The 16,012-nt window shown below is 41.1% G+C and overlaps 1 protein-coding gene across 2 annotated transcripts in view; it reads right to left on the minus strand.

The window, feature by feature from the left end:
* Gsk3b (glycogen synthase kinase 3 beta) overlaps window positions 1-16,012 on the minus strand; it is a 143,471-nt gene that overhangs the window by 52,509 nt on the left and 74,950 nt on the right. For both annotated transcript variants that reach the window (XM_052158964.1, XM_052158965.1), the window contains exons 3-5: window positions 13,399-13,482; window positions 4,240-4,350; window positions 712-842 (exon numbers count right to left, since the gene is read on the minus strand). In XM_052158964.1, the coding sequence (XP_052014924.1) occupies window positions 712-842; window positions 4,240-4,350; window positions 13,399-13,482 (326 nt within the window). The remainder of the gene's footprint in view (window positions 1-711; window positions 843-4,239; window positions 4,351-13,398; window positions 13,483-16,012) is intronic.

Raw genomic sequence — 16,012 nt, forward strand, 5'->3', positions numbered from 1 at the left:
TTTTTAAAACAAGCTACCATACATACAGTATTGACCTGACAGTGGCTTTTTTTCTGCACAGTCTCACTATGTGACTTAGGCCACTTCAAACTGATGACCCCCTACACTGTAGTCTCCTGGGTGACTGGGATTATCAGCGAGAGCCTGACTGACCCCCCACACCGCAGTCTCCTGAGTGACTGGGATTATCAGCCATCATAGCCTTTGAGCTTGAATGTTAGCACTCTGGCACTCCTGTGGCAGGCAGGGAACAACTTGCAGGACCACGTCCCTGGATCAAACTCAAGCTGTCAGCCTTGGCAGCAAGTGCCTTTGCCAACTGGCTCTCCCACTTGGCACTTCCCTGGCCTCGGTCCCCTCCAGTCCTGACAGCTCCCTCCTCCCTCAGCAGCGAGTATAACATTGTATTTGTATATATCAATTTATTTGGATATTTTCTGCTACTAGATATTTATAAGCAACACTGTATTAAAAATCTCTAAATATAGATAATCTCTAAACATATATAAAGAAATAAGTTAACTGTAGGATAAAGGGCGCACGCATTTATTATTCCCATAAAAACGATCAAAGCCATTTACATGGAGCTGCATTAAACTATATTCCCTGAGTAAGGATTATGGGGCTTAGACTAGCGCTGTGATATGAATCACTTCAGGAGTGTGAGGCAGGGGGCTGAAGGAAGAGAAGTAAGTAAGAGAACGAGCTCACCTTCCGAAGTCACAGAGTTTTAATACAGCTGTGTCAGGATCCAACAAGAGGTTCTGTGGTTTAATGTCTCGATGGCAGATTCCAAAGGAATGGATATAGGCTAGACTTCTGAACAGCTGATACATATACAACTGGAATAAATAAGAGACATTAATTCAACACCTCTGGTTTCAAGCATATCTGAATCACAATGCAGTGAATACCATTCTCAGCAGAACATGTAAACTGCTGATTAGTAACAAGGTTTCCCTAAACAAGTTTCATGGTATTTCTACATAAATTAGGAAATTAAAGTATAATTAAATATATACTTGTGCTATCCCTCAGTAATTTAGAAAAGCATCCAGGAGTGGCGGCACACACCAGAGGCAGGAATTCTAAGTTTAAGGCCTATCTGGGCAACTGAGTGAAACCATTTCTCACACTAAAATTCAAAGAGGGCTAGGGAGGGAGAGCACTTGCCTAGCAAGTACACAATCCTGGGCTCAATCTCTTTACCCATTTTACTCAGGACAGCTAGATGGATTTTTAGTTTTGACTTAACATGGATAAGAGCTCAGAGACAGATCATAAGCCATACGGGTGACAGACAGCAGCAGCCTTTAGATTAGAAGCCAGGTCCATACTCTCCCTAGGGTCTCAGGCTGTACCAACATAGTCAGTGCCATCTTTTAGAACCATTTGTTTTTTTTAAAATTTTAGCCTCAAATCATTAATAGAGACCTAGAAAATTTCATAAGAAATCTAACCAATTCCTATTGAGACATTAGTAACTGATAGTAAATAGTATTAAGAACCTTTAACATCCTCAGAATAATGTAGACTTCCAATGTAATTTAAAAACAGATGCCTAGACAGATCTGAGTTTAATTAAGGCCCACTTAATCTACAATGTGAGTTCCAGGAGAGCCAGGGTTACAAAGAAAAAAAACGTGTTTCTAAAACAAACAAACAAATAAACAAGCAGATGTCTTCCTAACTTGACTTAATGTGCTGGTGAATCTTAACTGTCAGCTTGACAGTACTTAGAATACCCATGAAAACCAGTTCTGGGCATGTCTGTAAGGGCATCTGAGCATGCAGTGGGCTACGGACCTGAAGTGAGGGAGAAGGAAAGACGCTCATGCCCCAGGTATCCTCTCTGAACGTGCCCAGCTGCCCCATGCTTGCCTACCAGGCCTTCCCTATCATGACATGATGCACACTATCCCCTAAACTATTAAGCCTAAAGTTCTCCTTGAGTTTTCCTCTCTATCCTTGAGTGGCCTCTGTCTGAAATTTCATCAAAGCAAGCGAAGAAATAATACCCTAAGAGTTGTTTTAAAGCTTTGAAACATGCACCAATGTCTCCTACTTATCCGGAGGCCAAGTCTGGGGTTCCTTGGTTCCTTCCTTCCTTCCTTCCTTCCTTCCTTCCTTCCTTCCTTCCTTCCTTCCTTCCTTCCTTCCTTCCTTCCTTCCCTCCCCCCCTCCCCTCCCCTTCCTTATTTTTACTCTCCCAGGACAGACTCCTGACTCTGACCCTGGTCCTGTCATCCCCTAAAGTGCTGAGACTATAGACATGCCACCTTCTCCAACCCGAAACCTCCAGGTTGTTCAACGTGCTCTCTCTGAGCTCTATTCCCTGGTTAATACCATGGAAATAAAAAATACTGTTGTCTGATTAAAAAAACAGAAGAAGTACTGACAAAGTCACCATTTTCCAGACTTTTTTGCTAAGGAATGGCATTATTAAAGTTAACATGAAAGTTACTTTCCTTTAGAGATGTGAAAAAAAACTGCTTAGACTAGACAGGTTTAATGTTGATTTTAATCAAGCTCCACAAGTTAAAGGCCTTCTTCAAAATGAACCATGACAAAAATGTACACATAACCTCTTTATGTCAGCATTTTGGAATTAAACTAAATTCTACTCTCTATGCACTCATACCTTGCCCTTTTACAATCTTTTTTTCAATTAAAAATAAACTTTCAAGAATGGTATCTCCGTATCGTTACCTTCCACAGCTGCCTGTTCTACCACCTGATACTAGAACCTGCTAGAAAACCCATAAAAGACAAAAAGAGGGACTAAATCCTATTCTGGGAAAAGTCTGGACCCATTCAGGAAGTACACCCCACACAATTTTAACACATTAATCTTTCTCCCCATTAAAGTTTGGTCCTAAAATGATTTACTCTGGATCCCCAGGAGAGTTCGGAAGCCCGCGTTTCTGTCAGTATGCTTCCTCCTGACCCCTGTTATAAGTGACTTTCAGTTGGAGGCAGCAGCATTGTGACTGTTCTCCAAGTCAACCCTGTGTCAGCTGTGGAGTAAATATGGAAATAAACTGCTGTTTTCGAGAAATAGAAAAAAATAAACTTAACCCCTCTTTGATAGCACAGATAATAAAAATACATTTCTAACTAGATTTGGTAATTCACACTTCTAATCTCAGCACTCAGGAAGCTGAAGCAAGAGGATTGCTACAAGTATCAAAAGTTGCAGGGTGTACTGAACTACAGGGTAAGACCCTATCCATCCCTCCCCATCTCATATCTAAAAAGAAAAATATATTGCTTCCAATCATCTACCACAACTGTAATTTGGATTATACTATAGAAATTACTAGCAAAACTGCTATAGTCCCATGAAAAAAAGAGGGAATTAATATTCGATATAAAAAACTAAATAATATAATCTGTTTGTTTAAAACTGAGTTTAAATATCTATGATGAATGCAATAAATATGTCTACAAATGGTAATAAAACATTAAAAGTGAATATACGGATAACTAAGTTTATTTAGTGGTTTGTTTTGGTATGTGACACAATGAAGACATCGAAAAGTAAAACAAAACCATGCTATGGGCTTGGGAGACATCTTGCTGGTGAGAGTACTTGCTGTACAGTCATCAAAACCTCACCCTGAATCTCCAAAGTACAAAGCTGAGAGCAGCCTCACTTGGCTGACAGCCCAGCACTGGGTAGGAGGAGGGACGGAGACACGCCCCAACTGAAAGCTTGTACAGGACTCAGGAAGAGAGCAGCTCGAGGGAAGGGTCAAAGGGCTGCCTTGGCCTTCACCTGTGCTCCCCACCACACACAGGGGTACGGCTGCCACAATTAAAAGCCTTAACTGTGAAAGCTTTACTATATTTTATCAGAATCTTTATCTCAACTCGTTTCTTGCCTAATCAAGTGGTGCGTGAACACACACACACACACACACACACACACACACACACACACACACAAGGCATGCTCGTGGAAGATTAGAGGACAACCTCACAGAGCTGGTTCTCTTCTACCTTCTGTAGGTTCTAGAACAGAATGCAGCTCAGTCTTGCACAGCAAGCTTTACCTGCTGCAGAGTAGTGAGGGCTTTAAAGGGACTCCATGCTTCAGCACTGGGAAGAATTTAACCCAGCCTAGACCAGAGCTTGCTGTCTCACAAGGAGTGCCCAGTGCCAATGGAGCTGAGACATCTGACCCGAGCATGGCTCACATCAAGTGTTGTGTAAACGAAGGGTCCCATCATCACATACCTTGACATAGATCACAGGGAGTGTCTGCTTGGCTCGACTATAGTGCCTGGCGACTCTGTACACCGTCTCCGGAACATAGTCCAGCACCAGGTTAAGGTAGACCTCATCTTTCTGTAAGGTTTTTTAAAAACAAAAGAACAAAAACAGATTAGAGACTGAGCTTAAATATTCAAGTAGAAGCAAATTCTCTATCACCTCTTATTCAGATGTTTCAAGAAAAGCTTCATATAGTTAATCTTAATTACACAAAATTACTTTTGGACACGAACAGAACTGTACAAATGCATCTGCCATACTTTATAATAATCCCAGCATAGTTAAGAGTACGATCATATTGCTTATAAATGTGTTATGATAGCTTATCATTTATCATAATGTTTGCAATTTTCTAGGCTGAAAAAAAACTAATATCTTTTCTTCTATGTGGAAAGGCTGCTTGAAGACAGCGCTGAGTCAAAGCCAGGAAGCCAGGCTACTCGCCTGCTCTGCTGCCACAGCCGTGCACGGCTGATGGAGTGTCTCAACTTCAGCTTCTCGGCTCACAAGGAAGGACCAACTAAGTACTCTTTGAGCGCTATAGCCTCCATACAAATGCCTTGTGTGTCCGACAGTCTAAACTTCATAGATCACTAATATATGAAACCAACGTATGGCAATGAGATCATACCCACAAGCTTGTCACTTAGTCTCCAGTGTAGCATCATAAAGACGAGAGTTCAATGCCAGTCAAGAGAAAGAAAGGAGTTACAGCCAAACAGGAAAGAGAAGAAAGTGCTAACCACAGCCTGTTCTCTGAACAGCATCAGTTGGGTTAACTGAGGAAGAAAATGTAGTTACGGATTACTATTGGTTACTGAGTGGTGAAAGTGCAGGTGACTGTTCATAATTCCACCAGTGTTGTGGATGCATCTCCTACAGGCCAGAGCTGCTTCAGGAGGGAGGGCAGGTGAAGGTAGAATTAGCCATGCGAACCCTTCATTCTACTCTCCCGCTTTGTGACTAAGAACAAGTTTATCTTCTAAATAAACAAGTTTATCTTCTAAATGAAGACTGAAACAGAGAAAACTATATTCAAGATACAGGTTCAGAGCATTCCAGAGAGCTCAAGAAACATCTTTTTTGATGGTTTTCATAGTCAAGTGGATACAAAGGTCTGCAGTCTCAACAGCACGGGGGAGGCCAGCATTGACAAGAGCAATGCTGCGGCTTGCCTTTATAACCACAGCTACACCCACCAAGTAAACAGTGCCTATTGCTGTTTGGGGGCTAAAATGACAAGAATCAAGTAGTCGTGGCAGTGACTGGGTAGCTTTCAAAATAGCTTGCAAAACTGAAAGTATCAAAGGAAAAAATCGTATGTTCGTTTTTTCATAACTCTAGTGATATTTAGCTTTCTGCAGAGCCTGAACTCAAAGCAGCATGGATACAAAGAGACTTCAATTGTGTTGACTGGTCTCATATTAAAATCATCATATTAAAATTAAGTTTGAATTGAGAGATAGATAGTCTATGTTGGTTATCTGAAGCCCTGTTAGGAATTTTAGGTTGGAGCAGTGACAGTGCATGCCTTAAGCCTAGTGCTCAGGGTCACGAAGCAGAAGCAGGAGGATAGATCTCTGTGAGGCTAGCCTAGTCGACAGAGTGAGTTCCAGGACAGCACCGTGCTAGTTGGGACTGGAGAGATGGTTCAGTGGTTAAGAGCACTATCTGCTCTTCTAGAGAACCCAGTTCAATTCCAGAACATACACAGCAGCTCACAACTGTCTGTAATTCCAGTTCCAGAGGGATCTTGATACTGTTACATAGGCATAAAGGCAAAATACCAATGCACATTGAATGAATGAATGAATGAATGAATGAATGAATGTGAGACTTGGTTTCAGGCTGTGGGTGGTGGTGTAAGTCTTTAATCCCAGCAGAGGGATCTCTGTGAGGCAAAGCCAGTCAGGGATAAACAGTAAACCCTGCCTTGGAGAAGAGAGAAGTCAAAGAGAGGAGGGTGGGTTCCTAGGTCCAAAAGTGAGCAGACAGCAAGAAATAAATAACCACCAGCTGATTTACTAATTTTGACCAGAGAGCCCCAAGTCTGTTCTCACACACCTCGTGTTGGTAGAAGAAAGGGCAAAGTTGGCAGGCAGTGACTCAAAGCAAGGCACAGCCAATGCAAAACTACTGTGCTCCTTGTTCAGGATTTTCAGTGGCAAATGCATCTGTGTATCAAGAAGCTAAGACAAAGTTCTAAGGAAAAAAACTGGTGAAACAAGACTCTAGAACAGTGGTTCTCAACCTGTGGGGCATGGCCTCTTTGAGTCAATTACATATTAACAATGAAAATATATCCTAAATCATAATACTTACATTACAATTCATAACAGTAGCACAAGTACAGTTATGAAGTAGAAACAAAGATAATCTTATAGTTGGGAGGGTCATCATAACCTGAGGAACTGTATTAAGAGTTGTAGCACTAGGAAGGTTGAGAACCACTGCTTTACAATACTGTGAAATAAAAACAAGAACACAGAGAGGTGAAACAATACAGCAAAACTTCAAAATGCTCAAGTCTGACACGTCCTGGGAATCAACACAACATTACTTGTGGATAGGAAAGGCTGCTCACAGGCAGCAGAAGTGGGTAGTGGGGGTGGACAGATGTGTTCTCCAGCTGCCTAGGAGGGGGAAGCAGAAAGACTGTTGGAATCCAAGGGGGGAAGGGGAGGGAAGGAGAAGAAGGGGGCACCCAGTGGTTAAGAGCGCTTGCTCTTGGCTTTATTCCCAGGACCCACATGGAAGCTCACAGTGCCCACAACTCCCAGGAGACCCGTGCCCTCTTCCAGCCTTCGCCCCCTCCAGGCATACATGTAGGAAAAACACCCATACACATAAAATAAAAAGTACAGAAAACTAAGCTAAAAATAAACCAAAAGAAAAAAAAGTACAGGAAAGAATAGGTGTGCTGGAATTTTGTGTCAAATCAATGTCGGGCTGCATTGTTCAGGTCCATGTGGAACCTAAATGTACTCATTACATGTTTAGATCTAGAGGCCATTCTCAAAACATCTCACTACGTAATATTTAAATTCTTAAAAATTTCCAAAATCCAACACTCCTGGATCCGCAAGCTCAAGTAAGAGATTCAACTTGTGTTACTTGGACTTAAGCACAGTGGACCTCAGGAGTTAGAAGGCCGGTTAACACAGACATCAAAACCTTCATCTAAAAGACTGCAATTCAGGGACTCTTGATTCTAAAAAGTATCTGACAGAGTTTATCATAATTTGACACACTCATGAAAAACCTGGAAGTGTGGAGAATGCTAGATTACAGTTACAACACTTGCTAAAGGATCACACCAAGAAGGAAGGACGAAACAGTTGAGGATGAATGCTGGATGTGCAGTGGAGGCCTCTAGCCGGAGGCTCCAGGTCTGTCCATAAGTGTTATCATCTGGAGCAGGGTTTTGGGTTTTCTTGGGGGGGGGGGGAGGTGGATATATTCTTTATTTACATTTCAAATGTTGTCTCCTTTCCCAGTTTTCCCCTCCCGGACAGCCCGTTCCCATTCTCCCCGTTTGGGGAAAGGATGTAGTACATTTATGTGCAGTGTATGAGAACCAGGACAGCCTTGGGGATTACTCCTTAGGAAACAGTTACAGGGTCTTTCACTGGCACTCATATGCATAAAATTAAATATACTTTTAAAAATACTATAAAATAAATCCTAAGTTCAAATAATAAATGTTATCCATATGGAGCTGTTTTAGCACTTGGGATTTTTTAATCGTGTGTGTGTGTGTGTGTGTGTGTGTGTGTGTGGTGTGTACACGCACACAGGCCACACTGTCTCTAGCCCACAATGCTGGGATTAAGGCGTGCATAGCCGGGGTTTTATGGGAATGCTATGAATCTCAGCTCAGATTTTCAAGGTTTTAGAAGCACAACAAGAACCATGACCAGGTTCTTGAGTTAGGGCCCCCGGCCTAGCACTCTGTTTCCTAAGAATATCTAGAAGGCTTTCAATGTATCGTCAACCAAACTAAATGCTGACTTGTCAATTATACTAACTGTTGAAGAAACAAAACTGAGTAACATCTAGAAATGCTTTTGAGAATGACAACATAGCTTTTTAAAATTGTGGTAAAAATTAAAGAAAATACCATTTAAAAGTATATGCAAAATATTTTAGATAAACTTTGGGAGGTTATAAAGGCAGAAAGGAAAGAAGTAGTGAGTTATCTGCTGAACTGAGAAAAACAAATAGGGATCTGTGTGTAAAGAACAGCAGCGATGCAGAGTGTAGATAGAGGCCACCACAGAGCAGCAGTGAGAAGACATTCTGAAAGCCTCTGTCTAACAGAAAAGATAGCGCGCAGAGACAAGTGTTCTTGGGCGAGCCTGGAACACAGGCAGCCCGGACAAAGGAAAGGTGAGGCGAGTGCAGATAGGGCTCAGATACTCAATGACCTGGGGCTGGAGAGCTGGTGCAGCGGGTAAGAACGCGTGCTGCTCCAGTTCCAGGGGAATCCAACATCCCTTCTGACCTCTGTAGGCACCTGGTAAGCACATGGTTCTCATACATACATGTAGGAAAAAATGCATAAAAAGTAATAAACATAAAATAATAAGGAGACCTTATAAGTCATGCTAAGAAATCTGGAATTTACCTTTTAAGCAAGAGAAGTGACGCCATCAGAAAGCAACCTACTGCTGTTCTCCATCAGAACAGCTGCCAACGTCCATCTCCAATGGCAAGCATTATCATCATCTTGCTAAGAGCAGACACTCAGTCCTCAACAGTGACCATACAACCCTTTGCAATTGCTAATAGCAGAAACAAGATGACTATGGGTCTGTCTTAAAACGACCGTTTAGGTTGGGGACAGAGAAGAGGTATACAATAAGAGAAATCAGTTTTCAGATGCTACTTGTAAACTCTCAAATAAAACTAACATTAGTGGCATCCAGTAAGTGCCTAATGAGCTTTAGCTACCATTATCTTTACTATTCTTACAACTATCGTTGCTGCTACAACTGCCATTGTTCAGCCATCATCACTAAGCTATTTAAATGTTGTGTTTCTACTGCACGTCCCATGCTGAGTAACATGGAATCTTTATACTCTGGATTCAGACTGCCTAGGTTCTACTCCAAAACCCCATTTATGAGCTGTATAAATGTGAGGTGACTTACTCACTATTATCTCAGTGTGGTTGCATCTATAACATGAAGATAAAAATAGTATTCTTTACAGTATGAGTTATGAACCAATGAAAGGCTCATGATACGACCTCATGACAGCAAGTACTCTATGAATTCATACCATTACTAAATACAGTAATTTGTTAAATGGCAAGTCAACATGTGGGGTTCACAGTCCAATGCTATCAGCAATGGGTAAATATTAAATGTGTTCCTTACAAAACCCCAAATGTTAAGAGGTAGGAGGTAGACTTATAAAAATGAGTAACTTGCCCAGAGGCATGGTGCCACTGCATGCCAGAACTGCGAAGTTAACTCCCCTCCAGCTGTAAAGCAGGCCATACATTTTCAAATGGGTTACAGCCTTCGTTTTCCGAATGGATTATTGTCACATGTCGCCTTTACTCTTTCCCACCCCAAAGCCAGGGTAAACAGGCATATTCAAGCTTAGCGTAATTCTGCCCAATCCCAGCACTACATAAAGTTACTAAAAGTGAAGAATGAAACCAATTTGACATCATTCTACTTTAAAAGTCTTCTTAATATAAGCAGAAGGGAAAGTTTTTCTCTTCATTCAAACAACCTATGATGTAAAGTAATGTGAATATGCTGTCACTGTCTTTGGACACACCAGAAGAGGGCCTCGGCTCTCATTACAGATAGCTGTGAGCCACCATGTAGCTGCGGAGAATTGAACTCAGGACCTCTGGAAGAGCAGTCAGTGCTCTTAACCGCTGAGTCATCTCTCCAACCCCAACATGAAATATTTTTACATGCAAGATAACTTAAGAGAAAACAATTTAAATAGAACCTGGGATTCCTAGAGGCAGAATGTGGCTTTATAATATATCTTGAATCATAAAGTTCTGTGAAGTGAGCTATAGTTAAGGACAGGCAAACATCTGTTTCCACAGAAGAGCTATTTTGTGGTTCATTTATTCTATCACAATTCTTCATAAAATTCAGAGGATGTTTCCTACAGCTAAATACTAAAGTGGTGAAAAAAAATCACTATTCTGCAGACTTGAAATACACAAAATTATTAAGTCTAAATTTTCCAACCCCCTAAATTCCCACTGTTATCCAACCAAGGGAAGGGCACCATTCACTCTAAATGCTAGTCCCTGGTGCTTACAGGGTGAGCTACACGGTGTTAGTTACAATCACCCCAGAAAGAATGCTCAAAGGCCTGATTCTGACTGAGTAGCGCCTTCTACTTACAACAGCTAGCTAGCTCTGCCCTAGTTACAAGCAGAGAGTTGATTACCTAAAGGAAATGTCTTTAAAGCTGTAATCAGGGGCTAGAGCCATGACTCCCAGAAACAGTACTGGCTGAAAAAGCCCAGAGTGGGCACTGAAGAGATGGCACAGTGGTTAAGGCACTGGCTGCTCTTCCAGAGGTCATGAATTCGAGTCTCAGCAGTCTGGCTCACAACCATCTGTAACTTCAGTTCCAGACCTGACATCCTCTTCTGGCCTCCACAAGTATTGCACACCCATGGCACATAGGCACACACATGTAAAACACACATGTTAAAATATAAAATCTCAAAAAAAAAAAATAAATAAAATAAAAGCTTAAGCTACTGCGAAAGAATAAAAAGTATCCAAGCCTGACAGGGAATCTGCACAAGGACTGAGAGAACTGAAAAGGGGGCTGGGGCAGAGGAGGGGGTAGGCAAGATAGGGCAAAACCTAACCAAAGAAGAGTCTGGAGACTATGAAACTGAATTCATATAGATTCAAGGGGGGCGGGGAGCTACAGAGTGACACAAAGAAGAGTCGAGAAGAAATGGAACAGAATTTGAGGAATTCTGTTGGTTTGGAATATACTCCAAACCAATAGGTACCTTTCTCCTCTGCTCAACATTTCAGATGTATTACTTTTAGAAGAGACAGATCGATTGCTCTCTTGATAGCCCTCCATTAGCGAGCTTCCTGCACCTGCAAGAGCAGGCATAGGGACAGAAAACTGAAGGCAGGAGCAAGCCAGTCAGCTTTCAGTCAGAATGATGGAGCCTTCCAGTGAAACCAAAACCTGAAAAGCCATTCAGTACCCTGCAGGCCTCTCTCTCTGCCCTTTCATTTCCAAGTTAAATGTGTTGACATTTACAAAGCATTAACATAAGGTCTGGCACATATTTATTAAAGTAATTACAATATAATGTTTAGAAAATTTTTGAGGAGGAATTTGCAAATTAATCTATATGTTATCTAGTAGATAATGAAAAACATAATTCTGACCTTTACTCTCCTCTCCAGGGTACTACAATGTCGAGGATCTAATAATAAAGAAGTCATGAGGATACAAAAATCTCATTATAAAAATGCAGTGGACATGGGAGATGTTCTATAATCTTATTTGGAAAGGGACAGGAAGAAGTAAAAACATGACAAAATAAACACGAATGGACAGCTTGCTAGATTAAGAGAGATCAAAAATAGGCAGTACCAACCAATCGCTCTAGAAACAAAACTCCACCACATACTTTGAGAGTTTACAATTCCTAATATAAGTAGAAGGATCTTAAAAGTACAAAGAACTAAAAATCAAGTGTGAATATTAGATCAATTTGCTAGATATGGTGTAAAAACATACATTATGACAATAATTATAGATCTGTAGACATCACAAACACGGATTAAGTATCCTCTTGTATTATAGGTCTGAGGTAAAAGTAATAGTTAAGTTAAGGTATAAGTCTGAGGTAAAAGTAAGTTAAATTTTATGTAACACTTACATAAAATTTGATGAAAATTGTTAAAAATGGTTATACTAGAAGCTTTCTGTAAAGTCAAAAGGAAACATGGGCCTAACAACATTAGACATTATAGGCATAAAATCTGAAGTCCAAATATCACATGATTTCATACGGAGTAATTGGGGGGAAAAATCAGGTGCTTTGGTTGTTCCTTTGTTACTTGCCTTGCTTCTTCAAAGCAGTACAGGGATGGAGGGGTGGGTGTGGGTAAAAAGACTGGGCGGTGACGAGGACAGTGAGAGGCATTGAGGAGTTGACAAGGGTCCTGCCATCTCCTAAGGATGCCAGTGAGGAGGAAGTGGGTGGTGTCCCAGCACATGCTCACCCTTACTTTCACAGAATTAAATGTGACTAGAAACAGATCTTTCAGTGTTTTTCCATGGCTAAGCAAAACCCCTACTTCCTCACCTCTTCTAATCAACTTCCAACTAACATGATGACACGATTTTTCTTCTCTTAATAAGCAGATGAAGTATCAGAGGGTTCTATAAGCACATAAGCAACACAGAAACAAGAATACAAAATAGAAATGTGCTTGAGAACTGAAGACATGTATGTTTAAAGTAGAAAATCCCTCCCTCTCCATTTTAAAGGGCTTAGAGTTTAAGATGGGGCTGCTGCTATGCAGCGCTGATAACCTGTCACTTGGGAGAAGACGTCTCAACACTTCAAGTACGCAGGTTCTAGACAGGCGCCAGCACAGAGAGCTCAGAACAATTGCTTTCTTTGTAAACTGTGTTGGGATGTGGGGCGGGAGCAACCCACATGTGCAGAACACAGGCCCATGTCCATGTGAGAAGGCCAGAAGGGGACATGCAGCGTCTAACTCCATTAGTTCCCAGACATGCTCTCACTGGATCTGAAGCTGGGCTGGCAGAGCGCAATCCCTAAGGACCCTCCGGCCCATGATCACACAGGGCTGGGCGACAGGAGCAAGCAGCCATGCCTAACTAACTGTGGGCTCTGAAGACTTGAACTAAGGTCCTCCAGTTGGTATACCAAGAGCTGGGAAGCTGCCTCCCCGGTATCCCCAGGAAGACCCCTTAAAGTTCATTCTTCTCACTGACATTTCCATGCTATAATCAACTGGGTATCTTGGTTTCAGAATGCCTGGTGTGTGCTTTGAATTCTCCCAATTAGCAAAGCTAGCTGTGGGGGTTAGTACCAAGAACAGTCAGTTCATACTTGCTCACACCTACCTTCTCGCCACTTGAGTAGAAGAAATATCGCAATCGGACTATGTTACAGTGATCTAGCTTTCTCATGATCTGGAGCTCTCGATTCTGCAAAGGAAGCACATAAAATATTTAAGGATAACAGCTCCTGACCATAATGATTAAGGTACTTCTAAAATAACAGTAAGTATACAGACCGTGGCATCACTAAGAGTAAGGGGGAGAAGGAGAAAGGTAGAAGGTAAGTTCAGAGAGAAAGACAGTAAGGGGTAAAGAGGAATAACACCTCATCAACTACTGCAAGAAACCCAATTTCATTTTAAATGTAAACGGAAGTCGGCGGAGATTTTGACAGGTGAAGTTAGGATCTGACTTACCATTCTAAAACAGAGTTCTAAAAATTGAATAGAATTAAGTTTGAATAATATGGGGCAAGAGGAACCATGAAACAGAAAGGATAATGGAATTATAAATGGAGAAAGAAAAGATTATTATCTTAGAGCCAAAAGAGAGCTTTGAAATGTGGTCATTTATATCAAAAGTTGCTAAGAGATTTAAGATAAAAACCATAAAATCGACAATCTGGCTAATGAAGGACATCGATTTCAGAACAACAATGAAGACACAGACTAAGGAGGATGAATCAAGTAGGTGTGGGAGGTGCAGAAAGAGATGAGGCAGGTTCAGCAAGTTCCAGCTACAGAGGTGACAGGTCAGGAAGCCCACTCTCCCCAGACGCCAGCATAGTGCACGCCTGGAGAGCCAAGGTCACCTCAGGCAAAGCAAGGCACCCTGAGATGTGTCAGAACGTATTTTCCAAATCACACATATATAAGTACCAAAAAATAAGGAACCTTTATACCTACAATGTTAAACATAATCTCTCATGGATAACATAACTGATTAACTGAACCAAGAAATCAATTTTAATACAGAATTAAAAGGCTAATTACTATGGGGAAAAAAAACCTATGGAGTATACTCAGATTGAGATTAATAAAATAAAACACAATACTCTAAAATGATCCACAAGGTTTTTTTTTTTAGAGATGGCACAGTGGTTAGGAGACCCTGAGGGACTCCCAGAACCACATTTGGCTCCCAGCACCCATGTGGTTGCTACCAACAGTCTGAAACTCTAGCTCCACAGAATCCGGTACCCTCTTACCTCCATGGATACCAAATATGCACATACCAATTCAGGCAAAACACTTGTACACAGAAAATACAAGTAAATCAATCTTTAAAGAAATCATACTCTAGAGTTGCTTTAAAATATTTTATTTAAAATGTAAAAATAAATAGAAAAGTTAACATTCAATAGAAAACATTGGTTCTTGATAAAGCTAGTATATTCAACAGTGACTATAAACAGCTACTATAATCATAATGTGTAAAGTTATAAATGTATTGATTTCTTTCTTTTCATTTCATCAAAAGATAAAATATAAGCCACAGAACATAAATATATTCCACCAAACAATAACACAAAGGTAAATTAAGCTGTATTTGAGCTACAATTTACTAGAACTAATGCAATATTAACCTGAAATAGACTGTCAAAGAGTGAGATGGCAAGTGTAATCCCCAGAACAACCACTGAAGTGTCACCTAAGAGACACATCTCCAGGTGTGACTGAGGAGACTGAATGTTGTTGAACAGGTGAGGAGGCCCAGACTGGACGCTGGCAGCAAGCACCGTTGCCTGGGCTAGCATCCTAGACCGAGGAGCAAATGCTATGTAGCTAAGTAAAGAAGCACCAGCATCCAACTCTTTCTGCTTCCTGGTTATAGGCACAACATGCACAAGTGCACCCATATCTAAAATGGCTCTGGTCACCATATTTTCCCACCATGATAGACTACACACTCAAACTATAAGCCAAAATAAACCCTTTCTCCTTAAGTTTTTTTTTTCCAAGATATTTAATCACAGCAATGAAAAGGCTGTACTAAAATGTTTCTGCTCAGAATGGGCTCCTCAGTTCCTCTCTATGAAGGAAGGGGGCAGTGTTCCCATGAGGCCCCAGCCCTCGGTAAGGAACTACTGACAGTTGAAGGAAGGGCTGACACTCTGTGGCACAGGGAATTCTCCTGCTATTGCAGTTAATCATCTTCACGCGTGCTCAAGGAGCAGTGGAGAACACACACGTAAAAGTGAGAGCAGGACTCGCTGGGAAGAGAGAAGGTGTGGGAAGGGCGGGGTGAGATGAAGGAGTGTAAAATTCACTAGAATTTATTACATTCACTTCTGGAACTATCAGAAATAGGAAAAGTTATTTGTTAAAGACAAAGAAGTCAATACATTCATTCTAGAAGGGAGGGCAAAACCAACATGAGAAAGAGACTAAGTAAAATGGCACCAGTAATTCCTTATATGAAGCTGCATAAATTATGAATAAATTAAGTTAATAACCAAAAAGCAGAGATTGCCAAACTGGGTTTTTATATTGTTTTTCTAGACAGGGTCTCTCTAGTAGCCCTGGCTGTCCTGGAACATGCTCTGTGGACCTGGGATTAAACGTGTGCACCACCACCACCTGACTCAAACTAGATTTTATTTTTATACTCTAAGTACATTTCTGTATATAGGAGATACAATTGAGATGGAAACACACAAGTCATTTGAAAATAAAAG

Source organism: Apodemus sylvaticus, chromosome 15 (assembly GCF_947179515.1).
Source record: "Apodemus sylvaticus chromosome 15, mApoSyl1.1, whole genome shotgun sequence".
Taxonomy (NCBI): domain Eukaryota; kingdom Metazoa; phylum Chordata; class Mammalia; order Rodentia; family Muridae; genus Apodemus; species Apodemus sylvaticus.